Here is a 16,812-nt window from a genome sequence, read left to right on the forward strand (position 1 = left end):
CAGGTATATAACCACTGATTCGGACGCTCGCTTCGTACGCACGCGATCGTTCGGCCACTTCAAAATGTGTGCTTCACACTGTACGATATGCTGGTATTACTAACCAACAATATTTTTTATTCGGTTGTGGACACCGCGTCCAAGAAAAAAGGCAGTAGGTCACTATATATGCAGATAAAATTTAAACGCTTGGCGAAGCGAACAGTAGAACTTATTTAACGATACGTTTAGCAAATATGTATGTGAATGATATGTCATGCTGCCTTGAACTGTAGGGGCGCAGAGGCTCTCTCAGGCTAATAACCTTTACCTCTGCCCCCTACACGGAGAAAATCCATTAAACAACAAAAAAAATTCGAAGCAGCCTGGTAACCACGCTGTTGCAATCGTCGCGCATGTTTTCTTCACTACTACTTGCTGCTATAGCACAACATGTAATTGGTCGGAGAATGTTGCAGTAAGGGCAGTCTTGAAAGAATACTAAACAAAAATTACACAGCAATCATGCTGGCTGCTCCACTCGCCTCACTGGTAGCCGAAGCTTTGGCCAAGTTAAATGACTGCAATATGTCTCATGGAACCTTTTCCGACGTAGGCAACAACCAATAGAATAGCAATTGCCGCCGAGGGTATACCTGGCCTACAACAAGGAGTGTTCGCCCATGCCAGCAAGCCGACGACAGCTCATAGGCCATCTACGAGCTGTCGGCTTGCTGGCATGGGCGAACACTCCCGTGTTGTATGTCAGGTATACTGCCTACTGTTGCGACTGGTGGTCTCAAGATTTTTAGCAATCTATTCAGCAAGGAAAAGTAAGGGAACATGGGGCTGCGACCGATATCCATGGCGTTTAAACACGTTTAAATTACATTATGTACAAGAGTTTTCAAAAAGTACTGAAATATAAGTTCATGATCAAGTTCTAGCAGCCGATAACTTGAAGCGTCCGTCTCTCTCCTTTTACTGACTGCATTGTCATTGTCCAGTCGCCTTCCCCCAATCTGCCGTAAGAGACGGGTGACATCGGGTCACGCTAATCCGGAGGATGGTTGCCCGTTTTCTCTGAAGTGAGCCACCCACATCAATTTACACGAAAAGGCGAGGGGAGGGGGAACTGAGCCCTCCTCTGGCGCGTACGCAGAGCAGTTTGGGCGGAGGACTTGGGATGTAAATGATGTCCCCTCCTGACAGAGGCACTCCTGGAAGGACCTGTCTCGGCAGATCCCTCCGTCTTTGCAGACCCTCTCCTGACAGAGGTATTCCATTGCTGGCCATAAATCATATCTACTGAGGACAGCTATGACGAGGCCATCGGCCCTTTCCTTATTCTGGCGTTATCCGTGACCGACGGTTCTCGCGGGGTAAATGGCCGATCACAACATTACGCAATATGGCGGCACCCATTGAAAGAAAAGGTATATATAAAACGGCTTACAGCTTCATCGAATGTATGGCCGTGTTCACTGAAGTCGCTGGCTACTGCTTTTGAGAATTTAGTAGTAAGATGAGGCGTTGTTCTTGCAATATTAAGACGGGGTTCGAGAACCTCGGCTCGCTCAAGATTGGTTGCATGGGTGTAGGATTTTTCAAGGACCCTGTTTTAGGACGACATCGGTGGTGTCATCGGTGAACAGAATATGCACGCTACTATGGTGCCACTTCATAGCCATCGTTGCCTCAGAGCCCGTCTTTTGCGGCAGTAAGTGGTTCTTCTCACGCTTTCGCCATATCCTTCTCCCCAGCCTTCAGCCTGATGGTTACGCTGCACTCGTCCTCCTCCGCTTTCCTTCTGACGCTCTCTTGGCTATCCCTGTGTTTCATTCGCGCTCGGCGTTCGTTCTTCTATCCTTTGGTGTGCTCCTTGGCTCGGTTAGTAGGAACGCCAAGGGACGACGCGGACGCTAGCCGCAGCAACGTGCTCTAAAAGGCTTTCCATTATGTCAGCGGATTTTGCACCACGACTTCCCATGTGGCCAACGCTCCAACGAGAACTATATATTATATATTGATACGTGCGTACTTTTCTTTTAGGGGGGGAGGGGGAGGAGGGGGGCAATGCGCGCGGGTGCCTCGAGGATGAAGACGAACCGTTCCTGGCTCCGGAATTTTTGGCTGAACTGGCCATCGCTGTAGTTGTTTTTCTAAATAAAAATTGTAAACAGCTTTCCGTCATCAATCCCTCATCTGCGTAACATTGTGATGAAGGCTGGCATTTCCAGTCTTCCCCAGTGAGCTCCACTGCGGCCGCACCGTCCAGGTTTCTTCCCTGGCTGCCGGTGACGACACCTCGTCTGCATCTACACTTGCGACTCCAACAACAATGCACGTCATGGCTATTAGTCTCCTCAATCGTGGCATATTTCCCGGCCAAAAGGTTTTCGATGGCGAGGAGTGGCTCAGCATGTGCGAGCGTTTTAGCCAGAACAACCGCTGGGACACTACCAAAATACTAGCAAATATAGCCTACTTAGACGGAACATCGCGTGCCTGTTTCCGGATACACAAGGAGTAGGGGTCAAGCTGGGATGGCTTCAAAGAGAAGCTCCGCGACCTGTTTGAAAACCCGACCAATCGCCAACTGGCCGGATGAGCTTGTTTTCAGGGTATGGTGTTCCAGCGAATCGTATGTACAAAACGTACTCGCCCTCTGTCGGAAAATTGGCGATAATATGATTGAGGGTGACAATGTACGCTACAGCGTGTTCAACTCGTTGACTTACAACGCTTCCACTATCGACATCATTGCCAAGGAAAGTCGCCGCTTCGAGCTGGCTGAAGGCCGCCGCGTCATTATTAAGTTCTCACGTCCCCCTAACATGGCTGCGACGTCATCTCGCGTTGACCTTACCACTGCACCCCTATCCAATAAGAATGTTATGCGCATCGTTGGCCGCTAGCTGGGGCCTGCAAGTCCAGCCCCATTCTATCCACACTCACTTGACCACACCACTGAAAAAACGGCCCCATCGATCTCCCTCATCCAGGCATCTGCGCAGCAAGAATATGTCAGCTTCGGTTTTCCTGCTGCCTGTTCTGTCTCTCTGGCTGACACCAGACCTCTGCCGATGGCTCTGCCTCGCAGCAAACTGTATTCTCTTCCTAGATTCGGCAAACTTACTGAGTTGAGAACTCCGGACAAGGCAATCTGCTTCCGTTGCCACCAAATCGGTTATGCAGGTCGCTACTTCTCTATCTCTTGGAGGTCCTTGTAATGGAGCTACTTTCCTCCCTTTCCTCGCTCATTAGCTGATCCTCGGCGCTACATGCTCCGCGGTATGCCTGCCACCTCTGACGTTCATATAGATAACACTCATCCCGCTCGCACGCCATCACCTCAGCGCCCCAGGTCCCCGTCGCCTTAGCCACGCTGCTATTCATCGCCGACCTATTCTGGAATACCCCCCTCCCCCCACGGTGGCCAAACTAGATAATGGAATTCCTGGGGTAGGGCTGAAATATTTTTATTATGACGAAATCTTTCATTGACGCTCCGAACGAACCAGACGTTACTTGATGTCCAAGTCGATGGTGTCCCTTTGACGGCTATAGGTGACACTGGAGTCCAGGCATTCATAATGAGTGCTAATTTTCGTCGTAGGCTGAAGGAGGTTTTTAGACTTGCTTCTGCAGAGCCATGCACGTTGAAATGGCAGCACTGCCACCGTCATTGGAATGTGTCTTGCCCGTATAAGCAACGCCGGCCACCATATTCAAGTTCTTTTCACAGTGCTGACCGAATGTCGCCAGGCCCTCACCCTACGACTAGGCTTTCTTATGGCTCATTCCGCACTGTTCGACTTGTCTGCCGATACCATTTTGCTTCGAACTCCGTCTCCACCCGCCTATTCATGCCGAATTCCTGAACAATTGCAATAGGACCGTCTTCGTCCGCCTGCACCCTAAAGCCTTGACTTTCGTCGATTTATTATAGTTGTTTTTCTTGTGCCCGATGATGATTACGTCTTCACACCTGTTTCTGATGTCCTTTTGATGCGCAATATCACTGTGATCCCCTTCGTCGTAGCCATTGCGGATAACCGGACATTCCTCCCACGTTGTCAAATTTGGCCTGACAGAGCAAGTTCTATACTAACGCATATCGGTTGCTACGCTGCCTGCTTTAGCAGATGAATTTGTCACGACTTTTTCAATAGATATCTTCTCCATTTCTTCATCTCCACACGATGCAATTTGCCTCGACGCCAGATTTAGTCGAATGTTTGCTGCGGACCTATGGCCTGAACAAGCAGAAGCTCTATGACGCCTCTGCTCCCCTATCATAACATCCTCGACCTCAGCAATAGACAACAGGATCAAACTTGTCTTGTTAAGCATCACATAAATACTTACCAGGGCAGTCCCATTCATTGCCAGCCATATCGAGTTTCTGCATCAGAGCGTAACGTTCTCCAAGATGAAGTGAACAAGATACTTGGCAAAGGCATCATTCAACCCTCGTTGAGCCCTTAGTCCTCCCCCGCCATGTTTGTTAAACGGATTGATGGAACGTGGCGTTCTTGCGCAGGTTATCGTCATCTCAGCCGAATTCCCAAAAAGGACGTCTACCCATTGCCTCGCCTTTACGACGCCTTCGATTGTCTCCATGGCGTTAACTACTTTTCATCAATAGAGCTTTAGTATGATTATTTACAGATTTCTGTAGATAAAAAGGACCAAGAGAAGACCCTGTTCGTCACCCCTGATAAGTTATGCCATTCGGTCTATGCAATGCTCCAGCAACGTTCCAACGTATGACGGACTCTTTGCTTCAAGGGTTCAAATGGTCAATGTGCCTCTGCTACCTAGACAGAGTTATTTTATTTTCTGCTACATTTGGGACACACAATTAGCGCTTATCTGCTATTCTTCAGATATTTAGGAAGGCTGGGCTCCAACTGAATTCATGGAAATATCAGTTCGGTCGCCGGCAGATTATAGTGCTAGGCCATCTCGTCGACGCTTCGGTATTCAACCAGACCCGGATAAAATTTGTGCTTTCACGTCTTTTCCTGTACCTATGTACGTCAAAGACGTCCGAATATTTGTAGGACTATGTTCCCAGATCTGATGGTTCGTGAAAAAATTCGCAGCCATTTCCCGACCACTCATTTTATAAAGAAGCAAGTACCATTTACGTAGAGTCCTGGTGTAGCTGCCACCTTTAGACCACCGCACCACAATTTTGCCACCATCACATCACCTAATACTGGTCCACTTTGAGCCGTCCTCTTCTACTGAGGTACGTACCAATGTCAATGGCCACAGAATGGGAGCTGTTTTAGCCCAACGCCAATGGGGTAAACACTGTTATCACCTACGCTAGCAGCCTCCTCAAACCAGAACGCGACGATTCTATTAGAGAGCGTGACTACCTGGCTCTCGACCGGGCAGTTTCCAAATTCCGCCCGTATTTCTATGGCACGCAATTGTCTGTAACCACTAACCATCACACACTCTGCTGGCTTTCACACTCAGGCATGCTACCTGCCAGCTTGACCACTGGGCTCCGCAGCTACAAGAACATTCCTATGCCGTAGTGCACAAGTCAGGCAGCCTATACATATTGAAAGAAGCAGACTGGTTATCACGCTGTCCAGTGGGTGAATGACCCAGCGTCCGCGACATAGATGCCGAGGCTTGCGTTCTCACCGTGTCTCCACTGCTCCCCGTCGCCGACGAGCAACGCCGTGATGTCAGCTTGCGCACCATCATTGATCGCTTGGAATCTTCGCCATCAGATTCATCATTTCACTTCGTTGTCCTCCAGGATTATGTATTACACCACCACAACGTTCTCCCCGACGGTCATGACCTAATCCTCGTCATTCTTAAGCATCTCCGTTCAGCTAGTCTTTATGAACCTCACGACTGATAAACCACCGGCCACCTCGGCATCTCTTGCACTTACGACCAGGTTTGCCAATGCTTCTTTTAGCCAAGCCTTGCCCGCTGGATCTGGAGATGCGTTCTGGAGATCTGGAGGTGCGTGAACACAGATATTTAGACGCACCGAGACGGTGCTTCTGCCGCTGGCAGTAATGCTACATGGGCATAGTGCTTGCTTCTTTTAGGTGATGCGCGCGGGCTCATCGACAAGACGACGAACAGTTGCCGCCTTTTCAAGCTGTCTAGTGAACTGGTCAGCGCTTAAATTGTCTTCATAAATATAAACTCGAAGAAGTTTTCAGTGTTCAACCCTTTGTTCGCGTAAGAATATATATATGAACAAATAGCGTTCGCAATTGGCGCGAGAAAAGCTGGCTTGAGCGGCTAGCCTCCCTCTCTGCGCCTGATGCACAAGACACCAGTGACGTCATGATGACATGGTTTTGTTTGTAATTTATTTTTAGCGAAATACCCACCGATGGAAGTGCCGATGGCGCCATTGGCAATGCATTCTGAGTCTTGCAACCTCGGGAGCTGGCGATGCTCCCGTGGGATACAGGATATACTGCATACTGCGTTGTTTCTCACAATGTGCGTAAATCTGATCATGAACCCCGCATAGCTATAGGCCTGAGTTTTGCAGCGCTTGTAGGGGGCAGCCATGTTGTTCAGGGGACTGAGGGAACAGGTGAATGAGCGAGAGGAATTCTGTTCGAAATGTTCTTCGCGTATACCAAGAACATGTTGAGCATGCGGAGCAAAAAGCATGCCGAGCTTGCAAGAACATGCTGAGCGGTATCCCTCTCGCTTGTGCGCCTGTTCCTGAAGCTCCCAGCACAAGAATGATGCGCCCATTCTGGTTTATAGTAAAGTGACGACAACGTTTGAGAAGATCTCGACGTAAAAACCGTGATGAGCGTTACAGCGATAGTTGAAGATAGTGCTGATAGTGGTAACCCGCAAAAGAAACTATACAACGCACGGGGAACAATATTACATTATTGAAACAATATTGCGCGCGATTTCGCGTAAGACTTACGTGTGTTGTCTTTATGCCGATTACGTGATTTCCTGGGTAGTCTCCTTCTAGGCCCGAGAAACTCATTTCCTGTAAGTGAACAATGGTTCATATGGATATTGTACAAAAAACCAGCTGTACAGCAAGAGAACGTAAACAAGAATTTCTCTACTTCTTAACGACAGCTTTCACTGTCAAGGTTCCTCCGTTCTCGCAGTTACGTAGCTTCATGATATGTTCTATTTGAAAAGCTGTAACCATTTCAAGAAGTTGTGTATGTCACAGGAAGCAGGTATGGTGACCACACCTTGTGCGTGCATAATCCAAAAACATGCATTGGTCGGGCTCTGTTAATACCACAGTGATAACAATTCACGTCGATACCGTTTGGGAGCAGTTTAACGTATTGTAAGTAGACAATATCATCAAATTACTCTTAACAAAATCTAATTAACGCAAATGTCAACGGTATTGTCTGCTTGACCGAAAAGGCGGTTTCTGGACGGAAAGACCATTTACGTCAGCTTATTAAACACCTCAGGTCAGAATTTGGGGTTGATTTATGCTAGCCCAGAGTCAGTGGAGAAGTAGTTGGCTTTTATGCTTTAATGAGCGTTTTCGTCTCTTCGTCTTTGGGGCTGGATGTAAAGACTAGCTACTGAAGTATAAATTCATCGATTTGATAGACGCAATTCTTGTAGAGCGTACCAGCTATCGCAACTGTATAATTAGGCTTGGAAACGTCCCCTTTAAACAGCTGCAGCTAAAATCTACGAAAGTGATTTGGAAGAGATAGAGGGAGATAAGCAGAGGAGATCAGATGTGCGGCAATAGTGATGTGAGTACAAAGTCAACTGCTAGAGTAAAAGATGGCGTTCTGGGGAATTAGAAAACAGCAACTACAAAAGAATTAGGAAATACCATAGAAAATTATCATAGTTGTGCTTGTGCTACTTGGACTATGGATGCTCTCCACCACTCGGCTTCTCCGAAATTTCTGGTTGCAATTACGCACGCCGTGTCTTTGAACGAGAATGGTCTTTATAAGCCCTGTAAACGAAAGCGTGTGTCAACGTGATGAATATAAGGCACCTTTGTTCGCAACGTACTCTCCGGGCATCCCTTGTTTGTAGAAGGAAGACGCTGTCGGCCTTACTTCATAACTGTGCACGTGGTTATCCAGATACGCTATGCGAGTTCGTAGTTCGCCTGTAGCACCTATGGGCTGCAGCAAGTTAGGTGTGCCCACTTATAGTTCTTTCATTAAGCGGATGTCATTTCATCAGGGGCCCTATAACGTAAACTATTCCAATATGTTTTTATTCCAATCTCCTGACGTCAAATTTGCGTAACCGCCGACGCCAGCATCGGGTGGTGAACCGCAGTGTTGTCTGAACAGACCAATCAAACGCTCTCCTCATATATAGGAGATCACTTTTGTTTGCTTTAAAACGAATAACATTGACTACAGTGAGCGGCTTGTCTTATCTGATTGACTGACAAGAGTCGAGGACCACGTTCAATTGAGACGGATTCGATTAGGCCGAGCCAGTGCACTGAAAATTCGATAACCGCATGAAGAGGTGGTGCCAGCATCTGATTGGTCTGCTTTTCCTTACTTAGTTTGAGGTGGCTGATGGAAAATCGCGCCGGCATGCAACGAAAGGTTAAGAATGACGCTAAAACGGATCCTCAGCAAAGACGAGTTGGCCGAGCGAGGTCATAAACATGCCGGAAGTGCTCGATAACGCTACACGGCCACGAAAAATGCTTTATTGAACGCAAATAAACCCACGCTCTCCGGCAGGTGTGAGTAGCCAGTGCCTCAGCATTTGATGGCAGCCATCTTTTGTTCCTTTTGGAACGGGGCAGCCTGCGGCTATTCAGAAAAAACTGTTTTGTTCGGCATATAATGCATCTTATACGCGTACACGTCACTTTGACGAGTTCAGCTTTCGCGGTTTTGTGACGTCGCGTGACAGGCAGGTGGAGCGGATGCAGGCCGAAAATAGTTGACCAGTAGCCGAGGGCTATAGGCGAAATGGCAGCGAATCAGAAATAAAAAATTTTTTTCTGTATGGTTCGATCATGCATAATCAGTGTGTACGAGTCATATCAGATGGGTAGATATCGCGGTTTTCGTGATATCACGTTACAGACAGGCTAACTTGTGGTGGTTCAAAAAAAAAATTTTTACCAATCGTGGAGGGCTGATTGCAGAATTGCAAAAAAAAAATGGAATAGTTTTACGTTATAGCATCCGTGGAGTGGTAAAAAAGTTTCAAAACGAATATTATACGTTACAGCGCTCCAGGTTGCGAAAAGTGCCGGAAAAAACTGTGGGCCGAGGAAGCAGTTCACGCGAAACGTGGTGCAGGCTCGGGTGTGTCAACGAGCGCACGGAGTTTTGACCCATTTTCTAAAATTCCTGCCGGAAAACGGCCCGGTTTATAGCACTGGTGGCCGGTGATGGATGGGCAGGCGTTACGGGAAAAGCTGGCAAACAGGCGGTCTCAAACGGTTTCAGATGGTTGGCTGCGGGTTGATCCTCACAAGTCGACGTCGCTGTTGTATTGGACAAAGGCACAATATGGCGTGTGGCGTGGCTGCGCCTAACTAATTAAAAATGACAGAACTATTTAAAAAGGGCAATTGGAGACGTTGTGGAGAACAAGATCGAAACACCGTCAGTCGTTCTTTTGAGTATGCTAGCCGCCTGGACTGTTTGGTAGATTTTGTCACCAGCTTTATAACTAACGGGGTACTTTATTTAAAAGTAGTCTCCATGAACATTTAGACATTTGTCCCACTGACTAACGAGTCGCGTGATTCCCTTCTCATAAAACTGCTTGGGTTCTGCAAGTCTAACGCTTTCAAGTCATCGTCAGACACAAATCTGGTTCCTTTGAGCTATTTTTTCAGTTGCCCCAAAATGTGGAAATCGCAAAGTAACAGGTATGGGCTGTGTGGCGGAAGTTGCAGCGTTTGCCAATTGAACTTCGCCCGTTTTGTGCCAACTGCATCAGCGACGTGGGGACGGGAATTCTCGTGGAGCAAAACAGTCTCATTCGTCAATTTTCCACGTCGTTTGTTCTTGATTGCGACACGCAGACGGTCTGGAGTTTCACAATATCGGAAACGATTGCTATTATCTCAAGGTTTAGCAAGTTCGTTCGGTAATGGTCTCTGACGATTGAAAAAGAAGTCAACAACACGTTTTTGGCGGAAATGACAGCCTTTGATTTCTTCAGTGGGTTGAGTTGAAATGTTTCCACTGCAAGCTTTGCCGTCGTGTTTCAGGCCCGTAGTAGTGGCATTATGATTCTTCCCCAGTGACAACTGCAGACAAGAAGTCGTCACCCTCATTGTGATACCGGATCAGATGAGTTAAAGCAGCGCCGAACCTTTCCGTCTCCTGGAGGTGGTTCAAAATCATGGGAACCCATTGCGCACACAAGAGCCGATAATCGAGACTTTCATGAATTATGCTGTGAACCGAGCCGTGACTGAAGTTCACACGCTTTGCCAGTTGATCGATGCTTATCCTCCATTCTTGTCTAAACAGCTCATCAGCCCTTGCAAGTGAGTTGGGGGTGATTGCGTGGTGGCTTTGGCCCGGTCTTGGATTGTCTTTGCAACTGTCACGTCCTTCTCTGCACCGTTTTCTCCAACGCTTCACAGTGGTCAATGAAATGCAATGTTCGCCGTAAATGAGAGGTGCATGCGTGCTACGCGCATGTCTCACAGATAATGAACTGAACCATTACTGCGCGGGGCGGGTTGGCTCTCTTTCATTTGAGTCGCCGTGGTACATTACAAATACGAAGATACAATGGAATGCACAAATGTAAAGATACAGCCTTTCAAATGACAAAAAAGTGCCACAGAAGGCAAAGTTTACTGCACGCATGCACAAATCCACGCAAAAAGTTATTTTATTGCACGTAAAAGTATCGAATAAATATACATATCTAAGCAATTGGCAACTACGCGTCGATTATGGGAACGCTAGAGGAGAGATGCTGGTAGCATTCGCGGAAAGGAATAAGCTGCGAATAATTAACACGGTCTTCAAGAAGTGTAGCAACAGAAAGTGAACCTGCAATATCCGTAATGGTGAAACAAGAAATGAAATAGATTTCATACCTTCTACCAATCCCAGCATACTGAAAGATGTTGAAGTGTTAAGTAAAGGGCAATGATCATAGGTTCGTAAGGTCCAGGATTATCCTGAACTTGAGAATAAAATTGGTCACGTATGAACAGGTCAACGTACTCGCAGTGAGGATAAATGCACACCAATTCCGGCTGGCACTTGCAAACAAATCAGCCTTAAAAAGAGCGACGAACATGACATATAGGTAATGAATGAAACTGCCACAGTGCTGGCTTCAGAGGCAGTAATTGAAGTGATGGTAAGGCACCAAGGCCATCGGTAGGCAACCTCCTATGTAGCAAAGGACCTAATAAAGAAAGGAAAAGAATGAAAGTTTCCTAATCAAGAGATAAGAATTTGCGGAGTGTCAAACCTGATCAACCAGGAGAAATTAAGGTATATTCGAAATTATAGCGTGAGAAACACTGGGGTTCTTCGATTTTCCACTTCTGGCTACCCGCGGGCTGCCACAGCGAGCAAGAGCGTCTTCGTTTTTCTTGGATTGCTCCACCCACCGCGTGACGCACTTCCGCAGGGCGTTCGTTTTGCTCGGGCTGGACGGTTCTGGCTACCCGCGGGCTGCCAGAACCTGCCAGGACGATTTTGGCCTGGCTGCTCTCTGGAAGTTCTCTGGCTAGCAGACGACTAAAAGAGGCGATGGAAGCCCGCCGCCATCTTTGCGAGGGCTTCATGGATTGCAACGCGGGCGCTTGACGACTTACATTTACCTCGCTCAGCCAACTGTCTACTGTCATCTTCGGATTTCCTTACTTCTAGCGTTATCTTTTTAGGTGCTAACGCTCCATTCCGCATCGCGAAGCAGTGTGATACGAGCCGTGGTGAACCGTTTGAAGCTTTTGTGTGTTTGTATATGTGTGTGTGTCCCCTGATTGCTTCGTCGCGGCGGTGAACAGAGTGCCATGCTCTCATGCGTGCATGTTAACTGCACCGTGTTCCACGCAAGTTCTAGACGCTCATTCACACATTGCGGTACATTTTGGGTTCGTCTTTCACTGGTGGCGTACCTTTTCACATATCTCGCGTATGTATATATCTCCTTTCTCTGCAGTTAGCGAAGGCTTTGTAGCTAGCCCGTGTTCACTCCGTCTCTCCGTCGTATGCTTAGGTGGCAGCTCGAAACCGATGTGTGTTCGAACTACAGGCCATTGATATAAGAATAGACTGATTGCACTCGGTACATTAGACACACGTACATTGGCTTATTGCTCTCGTGATTGCGGCCAATGTTTTTCGTGTGAAACGTTTCGCTGGTAACAGGTGACGTGCATTTTCATGCGCCAGCCGCGTCCCCAGCTCCTTAGGGTCAAAATGAGAAGCACAATCAGCCACAACAAACATTCTGAACTCGAAACCCAAGCAGGTCGGCACGAAATTTTATGCGTATGAGACGCACCCGATAACCTGCTTTTCCATGTCTCGTGATGACACAGCGCCAACTCATCAATGTCGCCGGTGGGCGACGTGATCGCTGCGAACAGGGATCCTCCAGCTATCGCTTTCGAGTATATAATCACGATTTCGCGTCTTGCCATCCGCCGCGTCGGAGGCCATCTGTTGCGCTGCGCAAGGCGAGGTTGGCACAGTACACGTCGTGCGCCGAGTCGCGCGAAATCGCGCGAAAGTGATTGTATTCCTGAATGCAACTATATATTTTCAAGCTGGTAACGCATGAATGGGCCGACTACGCCGAACGTGCGCCGGCCTCGCCGGGCGCTGCCATGCTGGTAGCATGTTTGCATTTGGCCAGCTGCACCCGCGTTTGATTTCGCAAACTTCGGGCAGGTTCGGGTTGTTTTGGGATCCCAGCCCACGTGACTTCCTGTCAGAACCGGAACTAGCTGGCAGTCATCTAGCTGCCAGCGGGCTGCCAGAACTCCGAAAATCGAAGAGGCCCACTGAGGAAGCCGTAAAAAACGGACACAGCGTGACATCAGTGAGGAAGAAACTGCACAGGAGAAACCAAGATGTATGGACTGAGGGATAAGCAGGGTAATATCGTTAGCGGTCTCAAATGTGCAGTAAAAGCAGCGGAAGAATTTCATACTGGCTTGTTACGGTTGGCGTGTAGCACCCAGGGTGTGAAGGATGCTCAAAAACCATGCCTAGCCGAAACGGAGGATGGATTCCTAATTTGCTATGGTTGTCTCGAGTGCGTGCCAGTCTGCCGGCGCCGCGCAGCGATTTCGTGCCCCTTTATGTGTGTACAAACAAGGGGAGAACCCTTTCCACGAACTGTCCAACTCTAGGAGAGAACGCTTTCCGCGAACCAGACAGGACCCCCGGGTTGCCGCCAGTAGAGGCAAGCACATGCAAACGTCACCTGGAAGAAAGGACCAGCCACCCATCCCCGACCTGACTCCGTGGGTAGCCGCCAGAGGAGGCAAGCACGTACAAGCGTCACCTGGGACAATGGATCAGCCGCCCATCCCTGACCAGACTCCATGGGTTGCCACCAGAGGACGCAAGCACGTGCAACGTCACCTGGGAGAAGGGATCCGCTGCCTATGCCCGACCAGACACAGTGCACGCCACGTGACGTTGACGTGAGCAAGACCCCGCCTACGGTTTTAGTGGGCCTATTCAAGCGGCCCCGCAATGTAATTTTTGATTTCATACATTGTATTCAATATCCTTCACCCACCTTAGAATAAACAGTGCAAGTTTCGCATTATAAATTGTGTCCTCCCTGCCTGGTTGTCATGGTCTACCGGATGCCTGCAGCCTGCCGACCACGCCACGCTACCCAATAGTAACGCTGGTCGAAGTTGAAGAATCAGGCGTCGCAACAACTGGTTGGAAGTGATGGCATACGCAACCCTAAAGACCTCAACTTTGGACGACATCTAAGAGATCGTCTCCTCTTCGTCCTGGTGACAACGTTCGGAAGGAAGGTGTCAGGATTCATGACTGGATATCGTGAGTGCATGGCTTTCCTTCACTGAGATGTCACTTGATTTTACCTATTTTGGGAGGAAGTTTAGAGCAGTGACTTATCTTTAACCGCTGACGTAAGTTTTGAGTACATCGAAGTTATTATAGAGCGAAGAGTTAGCAGCACTAAGGACTGCCATGGACTTGAAGGCACTAAAGAAGCCGGAATTGTTTAGCTTGACCAGAGAGTTGAGCCTCCAAGTTGCCGAATCAAAAAGAAAGCCGGAGATCATTGAGGCGATCAAATTGATCGGGGCAGACGACGATAAACTGAAGGAATGCCTAGAGAGCATTGCGGATAAGGAGGAAAAGGAAAAGCGTAAGCGCCTAGAAGCCAAAGAAGGGCCCGAGCTCAAAATGAGGCGCCTAGATATTGAGCTTCTGAAGGCTCACAATACCAGACCTAGCTCAGAAGCACAAAAAAGCGAGCGCGGAATGACAGACTTGATGGCACCCTACGCAGTAGGACGGGACATACGTCTTTTTCTGGTGCAGTTTGAGCTCACGTGTGAGAAGGCATAATTCGCGAGAAACACGTGGCCGTAACTGCTTACGTTGCTACCACGTGAGGTAGCCTGATATTATTGCCTGCATGGGGAACGAAGAAGCAGAGGACTTCGATAAAGTCAAAGCGAATCTGGTTAAAACGTGTACATTGTCAGCCGAAGCATTCAGGCGAAAAATCAGGGAGGTAGAGAAGACCAAAAGTGAGTGATACTCGGATTTCGCATACGCCTTGCATGTAATCCTGAAAGAATGGCTCAGCGAAGGGTGCACTTGGCGATGCCGAAAAGAGAATGCAGTGTATTGCATCAGAACAGTTCTACCGGTGACTGCCAGAAAATATCAAGTATTAGGTTCAGTATAGGCCAGGCGTGGACACTATCACGAGAGCAGCCGATCTCGCTGAGGAGTACGTAACTCGCCGTGTGTTCGAAGGCAAACAAGCTCCTACGAAGGAGATGGATAAATACAGACCCGACAAACCAGAGCGATGGTCAAAGTCGAGTCACTAGAAATCAAAGGAAAGGTCAGATTTGGTGAAACATAGTGATGAGATGAGCAAGGGAAAGGAGGTGTCCCCTGAGCAGAGGGCAGAAAGGCAAAAGAAAAAAAAAGCTTTCGAGGCAAAGATAGCCGTAGTTTCCTACAACTGCCAGCAAACGGAACATATCTCTGTGGGGTGTCGAAATCCCAAACTAGTGCTGATGTCACTAAATAGTAACGAAGAAAATCTGAAACAGCTAGAACCCCACAATCAATACTTGATGGTCAACGGCAAACCGTGTCGGGTACTTCGCGACTCGGCAGCCACAATGGAAGTGGTGCACCCGTCGTAGGCGGAGGAAGGCCAGTTCATCGGAGAATGTTGCTTGGATAGGGCAAACCGTAGAGGCCTCCAGTGTTTGTCTCCCTGTGGCAAAGAATCGCATCGAAGGCCCTTTTCGAGTAGTAGGCACTGAAGCCGCCAGCTCGGTGCGTCTCCCCCCACAGTATCCATATTTGTATTCCAACAAATCCGAGGTTTTGTTGCGAGGCAGGATAATCGGGTTTAGTGAAGGTATAGTACATGCTCTAACTCGTACCAAGGCAAGCGAGCTCGCGTTCAAAGCATTGTACGCATGTCCAGTGGTGGAGGAAACAGGTTTAACGGACTATTCGTCAATCAGCATGAAACATAACCGCCCTATAGGGGATATTGCGGAAAGTACACTATCTAATGAAGAGGTCAGTAAAGCATCGGAGCCTGAAATATCTCGCGAGGCAGAATGCAGAAGAAAGTTATTGAATGAAGCCCTGCCACATTGATTCCTGAACAGGAAAAAGATGCCACGCTGCGCAACCAAAGGCCAGACGTGAAAAAAGGTGTGGCCAAACAGAACGTAATGTTCCTCAAGAGTGCAGGCATCCTCTATAGAAAGTTCGCCACTCGAAATGGAGTGCCATTCGACCAACTCGTGGTGCCGCATCCCTATGGTGAGCAGCTCCTGCACCTGGTTTACGGGGGTTTTTGGACAGGGCATCTAGTCATTCGGAAAACAAAGGGCCGCGCACAGCAGGAATTTTACTGGCCAGGCTGCTTTCGGGAAGTGGAAGCACTCGTAACAAGCTGCGACACATGTCAACGCATAGGCAAGCCCGGGGACAAGGCTAAAGTGCCAATGAAACGTGTTCCCATTATCACGGAGCTATTTCGCAGCCTCATGATCGACACAGTAGGACCACTTCTTGCAACGCAGTCTGGCTATTGGCATATTCTTACTATGCTATGGCCCGCAACGAAATTCCCAGAGCCGGCGCCCCTCAAAGAACTAAGCTCGGTGGAGATCGTCAGCGCGCTTATGTCTATTATCGCGCGAGTACGTTTCCCGCAGAAATCCAGTCTGATCAAGGATCCGTCTTTACGACCGCACTGACCTCGACGTTTCTGGAAACATGCGGTATTAAAATTATTCATAGTTCAATGTACCAGCCGCACTCAAACGCGGTAGAGAAAGTCCACTCTGTCATGAAACGTCTTCTGCGAGCCATTTGTTGTGAGCACAAAGCCGATTGGGAGGTTTGCTTGCCTGCATTAATGAATGCTTCGAAGTGCACCACACGAGTCAACAGGTTTTTTCCCCTTCAGAGCTGGTTTGCGGTCACTGCCTTCGGTCCCCTCTTCGAATTGTACGAGAAGCCTGGGATAGCCGGGCGGATGAACCTTTGGATGGGGCATACGTGCTAGAGCTGTTAGACCGACTGCACACATCTCAGCAATTAGCAGGGCAGGAAATGGCAAGGCACAAAGCAATGCTAA

General features: G+C 48.4%; 1 protein-coding gene across 1 annotated transcript in view; it reads right to left on the minus strand.

Moving 5' to 3' along the window:
* Positions 1 to 16,812, minus strand: part of LOC135915905 (uncharacterized) — a 185,504-nt gene that overhangs the window by 76,495 nt on the left and 92,197 nt on the right. Inside the window, exon 10 of the mRNA XM_065449095.1 lies at positions 6,926 to 6,994. Within this exon, the coding sequence (XP_065305167.1) occupies positions 6,926 to 6,994 (69 nt within the window). The remainder of the gene's footprint in view (positions 1 to 6,925; positions 6,995 to 16,812) is intronic.

Source organism: Dermacentor albipictus, chromosome 2 (assembly GCF_038994185.2).
Source record: "Dermacentor albipictus isolate Rhodes 1998 colony chromosome 2, USDA_Dalb.pri_finalv2, whole genome shotgun sequence".
NCBI lineage: Eukaryota > Metazoa > Arthropoda > Arachnida > Ixodida > Ixodidae > Dermacentor > Dermacentor albipictus.